The sequence below is a fragment of the Artemia sp. Qi Xiang Cuo genome, chromosome 10 (assembly GCF_049724085.1).
Source record: "Artemia sp. Qi Xiang Cuo chromosome 10, ASM4972408v1, whole genome shotgun sequence".
Lineage (NCBI taxonomy): Eukaryota > Metazoa > Arthropoda > Branchiopoda > Anostraca > Artemiidae > Artemia > Artemia sp. Qi Xiang Cuo.
This window is the reverse complement of record NC_142803.1, coordinates 46,418,041-46,428,758: the sequence shown is the minus strand read 5'-3', so window position 1 is coordinate 46,428,758 and position 10,718 is coordinate 46,418,041. Positions and strand designations below refer to the sequence as shown.

Genomic DNA, 10,718 nt, shown 5'->3' with positions numbered 1-10,718 from the left:
TCTTTCAGTAGAACTTCTCCCTAATATTAAAAGATTTATGACGTTCTGCATTTCTTCGTTCATTTTTTAGTAAGATTCGGTTTCTACAGACCCTTAAGAAAAGTCCTATCCCCAAATAGATTTGTATTTACGTACTTGCTCTGCTCACTTATTCCTTGAAAATTTGCCTGAAAGAATTTTCTAAATGCACCAAAATCTAACTTTTTTGAAATTATACTGATTTTTCACAGTTTACTAGAATGAAATTTCAGTGATTCAGTATTCCAATGGCATCATCACAATAAATTTATTCAGAGGGCATCGCTTATTGCTGTATTTCTGTGTAATAAAGACGCATAGTAAGTCATCGCGTTTGAAATTATTCCTGATCAGTTATTTATTTGAATAATCATTTTCTACTATTCTCACTTCGTTTAAATATATTCAAAAATATAAGATTTAAAGGACTAATTATGTGCAACGCCAGTTTTTCAATAACGGTCGTAGTTCAAAAATTTAAATTAAATATTCAATTTTGACTCGAATTTTTTAATAGAGCAGAGCGTGCTCTACCTGTAACTCCTCAAATGAAAAGTTATCTGACAACACCCCAGGCAAAGATTAAACTCTAAACGAAATAAACATTAATTGTGCTCATGGGCACACGTTAGAAATTGTGTCGCGATTTGTTAAAATCTCTGCTTTGACACTTTTTAAATCTTTTCATTTTAGGGCCATTCTGTCAAAAAAGGGAAGACCTTCCTGTCAACTAATATGGGCCCATGATTGTCACCACGTCTTCCAACGAAGAGGTCAAACAGATATCCTCAAAGAAGAGATGAAATTTAGATCCCTTAATAATTTATTAAGAACAGATGAGCAACAATATAGATAATAGAATAACTAAATCAGCTTCATATGTTAAATACTTTATTGGCTTCATGCAAACCTGAGTTGTGCAATGGAACTATGACAGAGCTGCTGCACCTGCTCTACAGTTGCTGGTGAATCTATAAAATAAAAATAATAGTTAAATATATATCACTAATATATATATATATAATTGTGTGAACCAAAACCCAAAGAAACAGAGTTTTGTTAATAATAGATACATCAAAATAATCGAATTTTGATGCTCGTTGAAAATATATAAAATACATTAAGCTTAATACTACTCGTCAAAAGTTACGAGCCTTAGACAAATTTACCCAATTTTTGAAAAAGGGGTTAACACCCCCGAAACATCAAGTGATGTTAATGAAAATCCCACCCCATCAGATTTAGCATATTAGAGAACACGACTGTAGAGGTTACAAGCTCCTACATACATAAATGTGGAATTTTGCATTTTTTGCCAGAAGAAAGCTCACGGATACGCACTTATTTGTTTATTCTTTTTTTTTCTTTTTTTTTCCAGGGGTGATTGTATCAAATCAGGGATCTTAGAAGATCGAGAGAGGGCTCATTTGATCGGAAATAAAATTTCTAGCGTCTTTTTAAGTGACGAAAATATTGGGGGGCAGTTAGCAGTAGAAATCTATCTTATAGTCCCACGAGTCACCCCTGCTGCCATCTACAATTTAGTTTAATGCTGACGGGGGTCCATTTATGGGCATAGAATCCCTAGGGAGAACACCTGTGTTGTCAGTCAAACAAGTACACCATATATGGGCATAGATAACCCTAGGGAGACCACCTGTGTTGTCAGTCCCACGAGTACACCATATATGGGCACGGAATCCCCAGGGAGAACACGTTTCCGAGAAATTGATTGCGTAACCTAGCCTAACCTCATGAGCTCGTGACGGGCGAAGTTTATTAACGTCTGACAGAGGATGTCAAGGTTGATTGTTTCCGGGCGAAGTTCACTAACGTGTGACAGATGATGTCAAGGTTTATTGTTTCCGGGCGAAGTTTATTAACGTCTGACAGATGATGTCAAGGTTGATTGTTTCCGGGTGAAGTTCATTAACGTCTGACAGATGATGTCAAAGTTGATTGTTTCCGGGCGAAGTTCATTAATGTCTGACGGATGATGTCAAGGTTGATTGATTTGTTAGTGTTCGTCTAGGAGAATTGACTCTGGGTGACTGTTTTGATCTTAGAGATGAGGAGAGTAAGGCGGGAAAGGGTTCCCTAGAAATTTCAAATGTGACAGCGCAGGGATGTCAAAACATAGGGAACACGCTGATATTACGTTTATAGATTATTTGGGCGAAACCATTTTAGGCATTTTAGGGATTATTTGGGCGAAATTGTTTTAGGCATTTTAGGGAATTATTTGGGCGAAACAGTTTGAGGCATTTTAGAAGATGATTTGAGACACAAAAGGGTCCCATCCCCCAACTTTTGGCTCCCCCTCGAATATATTTTTCAGAACAAGTTCTTTATGTAATGTCCTTCCTAAACCCATTTTACAAGTTGAAGTACCCATCCTTTTCAACCACAACTTTACTTTACAGCTTTTGGGCCCCAAGTCCTACCCATATCCCTCAACCCTATCCCTCCACCCTCCCTCCAACTCCTCCACCTCCTCCCTCCCACCAACCCCCCCCCCCCCAACTTTTTTTAGTTTTTTTTTCTTTTTTTTAGTTTTTTTTATTTTTTTTTATTTTTTTTTTACTTTTGTTTTTACATCTAATAGAATGTCTTGAAACACACTTAAAACACAAGAAATTCATATGTAATATTTTCCAACTTCAAAATGGGAATGATATAGATATGTGTGTCGCAACTTTTACTATTAGAAAAATAATGTTTGTAGTGACCAATTTTTTTTTTTTTTTAACTTTTTTTTTACATCTTAGAATGTCATGAAACACACTTAAAACACAAAAAATTCATATTTAATATTTTCCAACTTCAAAATGGGAATGATATAGATATGTGTGTCACAACTTTTACTATTAGAAAAATAATGTTTGTAGTGACCAATTTTTGTTTTTTTTTAACTTTTTTTTACATCTTAGAATGTCATGAAACACACTTAAAACACAAGTGTTTTAAGCCTAAGTACAGCCTAACTTTATGTAATGTTTTCAAAGGCATTTCAGAGCAAGTTCCTTTCTTAATGTCCCTCCTAAACCCATTTTACAAGTTGAAGTACCCATCCTTTTCACCCAAAACTTTACTTTACAGCTTTTTGGATATCTCAACATCAAGCAATACTTTTCAAAAGACATTTCAGAACAAGTTCTTTACGTTATGACCCTCCTAAACCAATTTTACAATTAGAACTACTCATCCTTTTCACCCACAACTCTACTTTACACCTTTTTGAATACCTCAACATCAAGCAATACTTTTCAAAAGGCATTTCAGAACAAGTTATTTATGTAATGTCCCTTCTAAACCAATTTTACAAGTTGAAGTACCCATCCTTTTCACCCACAACTTTACTTTACAGCTTTTTGGATATCTCAACACCAAGCAATACTTTTCAAAAGGCATTTCAGAGCAATTTCTTTTCATAATGTCCCTTCTAAACCCATTTTACAAGTTGAAGCATCCATCCTTTTCACCCACAACTTTACTTTACAGCTTTTTGGATACCTCAACATCAAGCAATAATTTCAAAAGGCATTTCAGAGCAAGTTCTTTTCTTAATGCCCCTCCTAAACCCATTTTACAACTTGAAGTTGCCATCCTTTTCACCCACAACTTTACTTTACAGCTTTTTGGATATCTCAACACCAAGCAATACTTTTCAAAAGGCATTTCAGAGCAAGTTCATTTCATAATGTCCCTCCTAAACCCATATTACATGTTGACGCATCCATCCCTTTCACCCAAAACTTTACTTTACAGCTTTTTGGATACCTCAACACCAAGCAATACTTTTCAAAGGCATTTCAGAGCAAGTTCCTTTCTTAATGTCCCTCCTAAACCCATTTTACAAGTTGAAGTACCCATCCTTTTCACCCACAACTTTACTTTACAGCTTTTTGGATACCTCAACACCAAGCAATAGTTTCAAAAGGCATTTCAGAGCAAGTTCTTTTCTTAATGCCCCTCCTAAACCTATTTTAATACTTGAAGTAGCCATCCTTTTCACCCACAACTTTACTTTACAGCTTTTAGGATACCTCAACACCAAGCAATACTTTTTTTTAGATCAGAATGTCATGAAACACTCAAAACACAAAAAATTCATATTTAATATTTTCCACCTTCAAAATGGGCACACACACAAAAACTTGCACACACAAACTTACACACACAAACACACACTTACACACACACAAAAAAAAAATTATACACACACAGAAAATTACACACAAACAAAAAATTACACACACAAAAAACAACTTACACGCATACAAAAACTTACACACACAAAAAACTTACACACACACAAAAAACTTACACACACACAAAAAACTTACACACACATAAAAACTTACACACACAAAAAAACTTACACACACAAAAAAAATCACACACACACAAAAACTTACACACACACACAAACTTACACACACAAAAAAAAACATACACACACACACAAAAAAATACACACACACAAAAGAAAATTACACAGTAAAAAAAAATAACACACAAACACAAAATAAAACACACACACACAAACTTACACAAAAACTTACAAACACACAAAAACTCACACATAAACTTACACACACACAAAAACATACACACACATAAAAAATTACAAGCACACAAAATATTACACACACACAAAAAAACATACACACACACAAACTTACACACACATAAAAAAAAAAACACACAAAAAAAAACAAACACACAAACAAAAACTAACACACACACAAAAAACTTACACATACACAAAAAACTTACACACAAAAAAAAACTTACACGCACACAAAAACTTACACACACCCACAAAAACTTACACACACACAAAAACTTGCACACACAAAAAAAAAATTACAAAAAAACAAAAAATTTAACAAACAAAATAAACTTACACACACAAAAAAAATTACAAACACAAATAAACTTACACACACACACAAAACTTACACACACACAAAAACTTACACACACAAAAAAAACTTACACACACACACATACAAACTTAAACACACACAAAAACTTACACACACAAAAATACACACACACAAAAACACATACACACACACACAAAAACATACACAAACAACATCTTACACACACACAAAAAATCACACACACACACACACTTACACATACACACAAAAAAACATACACACACACACAAAAACTAACACAAACACACCAACAAAGACTTACACACACACACACAAACACTTACACACACACACACACACAAATACTTAAACACACACAAAAACTTACACACAGACAAAAACTCACACACACAAAAAAACTTACACACACACAAAAAAACTTACATACACACAAAAACTTACACACACACAAAAACTTACACACATAAACTCACACACACACACAAAAACTTACAAACACACAAAAAATTACACACACACACACAAAATTAAAGACAAACAAAAAAGATTACACACACACAAAAACTTGCACACAAGAACAATCTTACACACACACAAAAAATTACACACACAAAAAAAACTTACACACACACAAAAACTTACACCAATAAAGAAAAATACACACACACAAAAACTTACACAAACAAAAAAACTTACACACACACAAAAAACATACACACACACAAAAAAACACACACACAAAAAAAAAAAAACACACACACAAAAAATAACACACACAAAAAAAATTACACACACAAAAAAACTTACACATACACAAAAAACTCACACACACACAAAAACTTACAGAAACCCACAAAAACTTACACAAACACAAAGACTTACACACAAAAAAAAAAATTACACACACACAAAAACTTACACACACAAAAAAAAAACTTACACACACACAAAAACTTACACATACAAAAACTTACACACACACAAAAAATTACACACACACAAAAACTTAAACACACACAAAAAAAATTACACACACACACACACACACACAAAAAAATACACACACACACACAAAAGAATACACACACACACACACACAAAAACATACACACACACACAAAAACATACACACACACACAACAAATTACACACACACAACCAAATTAAAACACAAACAAAAAAAAAAACAAAAAAACAAAAATACACACACACAAAAACATACACACACACAAAAACAAAGACATAAAAAACCAATATTACACACACACAAAAACATATAAACACATACAAAATTACACACACACAAAAAAACTTACACACACAAACAAAAACTAACAAATACACTAAAAATCAAACACACAAACAAAAAAACCTACACACAAATAAAAACTTACACACACACACACACACAAAAACTTACACACACACACAAAAACTTACACACATATTAAATGTAACCCAGGTAGCATTTTTCTTTGATGATATTAATTCATTTGGGGCCTAGACTAGCCTAGCAATGAAAATGTTGCTTGATGTAAATTTTAGGCCTATAAGCTGAGGATGTATTTGCACATTGTGGGGGGAGGGGTTGTTGGGTAAAGCATAAAATATATTAAATGTAAGCCTGGTAGCATTTTTTCTTTGATCATATTAATTTATTTGGACTTGTTCGCAGTGAAATGTCACTCGATGCAAATTTTATGCCTATTTGCTGCGGGTGTGTGTTAACGATCTTTTTTTTATTCAATTTCAAGCCAATATGCTAAAACTGTGTTAACAATTTGATATCTAAATACCCCCCCCCCCCAAAAAAAAAAAATCTTTATACTTTGTTTCAAAATATACTCTTTTTTCAACTACGTAAACCCCCCCTCCTCTCTCCATTCATCAACAATTAATTCTTTCAATTGCAGTTATCCTTTTCCTCAAAAAGTGCCATTTTCCCATCATGTGTTTAAAACCATCAAAATAGAATCTGCTCTCTGTGTGGTATTAATTAAAAAAACTTTTTCCACAAAATAAGTTTTTCAAAGAAAAGTAAAGAACTCCATTAAACCAAAAATGAGAAAACATAAAATTAAATAATCTACCAAGCGTGAAACTACCACAAATCAGCATCGATAAATAAATGAAACCCAAAACGAGCAGAAATTACAATAAATAACCGAGTAAAAATCAAAACGAGCAGAAATTAACACAAGTTGGACTCTAAACCCCTATGCCTTCCCAAGGCCAGAACATAATTTGCACTTTACTGAAAAAATATAAATTTTTTTACTTTTATAACTTTAATATATCAAATAATATTAAGAATTTGATTACTAAATATCAGTAAATGTATATTAAACTGACAATGCAGATTCATTTGTATTTTTTTCAGTAAAGTGCAAATTATGTTCTGGCCTTGGTAAGGCATAGGGGTTTTGAGCCCAACTTATGTTAATTTCTGCTCGTTTTGAGTTTGACTCAGTTAATTTTTGTAATTTCTGTTTGTTTCGTGTTTCATTTATCTATAGATGCTGATGTATCGTAGTTTCACGCTTGGTAGATTATATACTTTAAATTTTGCAAATTTTTGTTCAATAGAGGTATTTACTTATCTTTGAAAAACTTAGTTCGTGGAAAACGTATTTTTAATTAATTTCTGTTAGTCTTATATTGACAAAATCAGTTCAGAGAAAAAGAAAATAATACTTAGAATCTTTTCGTTTTTTAAGAATTTATAGTTTGGCCTGCTATTTGGATACTGGAGAAAAAATTCCAGCTATTTTTAACAGCATTCAACCTTTTAAACATCCGGACGCAAAAATTAGTGTTTAATTTAGCTTCAAATCTCCTCTAGTTGACCTGAAATAAAAAACGTTATACCTTTCGCAAAAAATTTATTTACTTTCTTTGATAGCTTGGATACACTTACGCTATTTTGATTTGGTTAAATTTTAAGAGCAGAAGCAGCCCCGAAAGTTTGAAAATAATACCTTCAGTCGTTCTTGGGATACTGCTGAGATGCCTTATTGGGAATTAGCATTAACACAGGGTATTTTGATTTAATCCTATGGCAACATTTAGTTTTTAAACATAAAGTCAAATGGGGGGTGGGCATGGGAGGGGGATTAGTTTCCCTCCAATCACTTTTGACCATTAAAAAGAGCATCAGCCCTTTCTATTTTCAATCGAATGAGCCCTTTTCGAAGTTCCTACGACAACTCTTTTGATATAAAGTGCTCTGGTCTAAACAACAATAACAACAACAAAAGAATCTTCTATATCCACAATGATATTTGCTATAAAAATTTCAAACCTGCTAAAAACTTTTGACTATTAAAAAGGGCACTAGGTCTTTTAAATTCCAATCGAATGAGCCTTTTTCGAGTTTCTACGACAACACTTCCTATAAACACCTTATATTGCCCCAGGGGATAAATTACAACTCTAACCCTAAGGGCTGTGAGGGTGGTTGTCATCCTCTAAGACCTAGTTGCCGGAACTATCAAATACGTCAAACAAAATTACTATCTAATAATTTAGAGTTTATACGTTTTGGTAAAGGGTGGGCTTGAGATTGGCGTTGGAGTTTCTCCATTCACTTTCAACAGTTAAAAAAGTTACCAGCTCCTTCTACTTAAAATCAAATGAGCCCTTTTTAAGCTTCTACGACATCGCTTTCAATAAAAACCTTATATGCCCCCAGGGGATAACTTACAACCCTCGCCTAGAGGGCTGGGTGGGGGGGTTTTCATCTCACATACCTAATTTCCAGAACTTTCTACTACGTTGAACAAAATGGCTATCTGAAAATTTTGATTGGATGTGTTTGGGGGAATGGTGAGCGTGAGAGGGGGGTTAGTTACCGTCCAATCACTTTCAATTATTAAAAAGGGCACTATCCCTCTCAATTTCCAATTGAATGAGCCCCTTTTACGACAAATCTATCATTAAAAACCTTATATGCCCCCTGGGCATATCTTACAACCTTTGCCCTGGGGACTCTCGGGGGTTTGTCATCCTTAAATACATAATTTCCAGAACTTTCAACTACGTCGAACAAAATGGCTATCTCTAAGCTTTGATTGAATGTCTTTGGGGAAATGGAGGGCGTGAGAGGGGGGTTAATTACTCTCCACTCACATTCGACTATTAAAAAGGGCAATTTAGATTTCCAATCAAATGAGCCCCTTTTGAAATTTCTACAACAACTTTCTATATAAACCTTATATGCCCCCAGGGCACAAATTACAACTCTTGCACTGAAAGCTCTGATGGGGTTTTTATCGTAAAATACCTTATTTCCTGAACTTTCGACTACGTTGAACAAAATGGGTATCTCAAATATTGATTGGATGTGTTTGGGGAAATGGTGGGCGTGAAAGGGGGGTTAATTACCCATTTCAATAAAAACCTTATATGCCCCCAGGGCATAAACTAACCCTTGCCCTGAAGACTATGGGGAGAGTGTCCTGCTCAAAGGTATAATTTCCTGAACTTTAAACTTCGTGGAATAAAATGGCTATCAAGAAATTTTGATCGGATATGTTTGGGGAAATGGTGGGCGTGAAAGGGGTGTTTGTTGCCTTGCAATTACTTTCGACTATTGAAAAGGGCACTAGCCATTTCAATATCCAATCGAATGAGCCCTCTTTGAAGTTTCTTCGACGGCGCGTTCAGTAAAAGCCTTATATGCCCCCAGGGCATAACTTACAGCCCTTGCCCTGAGGGCTGTGGGGGAGTGTCCTCTTCAAAAATATAATTTCTATCTGGAAATCCAAAACACTGAATAAAGTGGCTATCTAAAAATTTTGATTGGATGTTTTTGGGGAAAAGATGAAAGAGAGAGGGGACCTTGTTGGCCTCAAATAACTTTCGACTATTAAAAAGGTCACTAAACATTTGAATTTCCAATAGAATGAGCCATTTTTCAAGTTTCTACGACAAAGATTTCAATAAAAACTGATATGCTCCCAGGGCATAACTTATAACCCTTGCTCTGAAGACGGTGGGGGAAGTGTCCTGCTCAGAATCTATATATTTATGCGTTTTTGGCTCTCTCATTCTCTTTGCTTATGTGTCTGGGCGAGTGTTTGCCTATCTCAATGCCTGTCATTAATGGTTTGTATATCAGAATCTATATATTTGCATGTGTTTTCGTCTCTCTCACTCTCTGGACCTATGTGTCTGGGCGGGAGTTTGCTTATCTCAGTGCCTGTTTTTGTTGGTTTGTATGTGAGAGTCCTTATATTTCTATGTGTTTTTGTCTCTCTCACTTTTTCTGCTTATGTGTCTGGGCGGGTGTTTGTCTATCTCAATGCCTGCCATTGTTGGTTTGTATGTCAGAATCCATATATTTATATGTGTTTTTGTCTCCCTCACTTTCTCTGCTTATGTGTCTGGGCGAGTGTTTGCCTATCTCAATGCCTGTAATTGTTGGTTTGTATGTCTGAATCTATATATTTGCATGTGTTTTTGTCTCTCTCACTCTCTAGGCCTTTGTGTCTGGGTGGGTGTTTGCTTATTTCAGTGCCTGTCTTTGTTGGTTTGTATGTCAGAATCATTACATTTATGTGTTTTTGTCTCTCTCACTTCCTCTGCTTATGTGTCTGGGCAGGTGTTTGCCTATCTCAATGCCTGTCATTGATGGTTTGTATGTCTGAATCTATATATTTATTGATTATTATTTCATGTTTAATATTGATTTTAGTGCCCTACGAATAAAATGTTCTAAAAATGTATGTGAAATTTTTTATCAATAAAAATAATATATATACATGATAAAAACTACTTATCTACTGT

General features: G+C 34.3%; 1 protein-coding gene across 1 annotated transcript in view; it reads right to left on the bottom strand.

The window, feature by feature from the left end:
* Nucleotides 1–823: 823 nt before the first annotated feature.
* LOC148947820 (uncharacterized) overlaps nt 824–10,718 on the bottom strand; it is a 325,198-nt gene continuing 315,303 nt past the window's right edge. Inside the window, exon 27 of the mRNA XM_089095465.1 lies at nt 824–989. Coding sequence (XP_088951591.1) covers nt 919–989 — 71 coding nt within the window. The 3' untranslated portion in view covers nt 824–918. The remainder of the gene's footprint in view (nt 990–10,718) is intronic.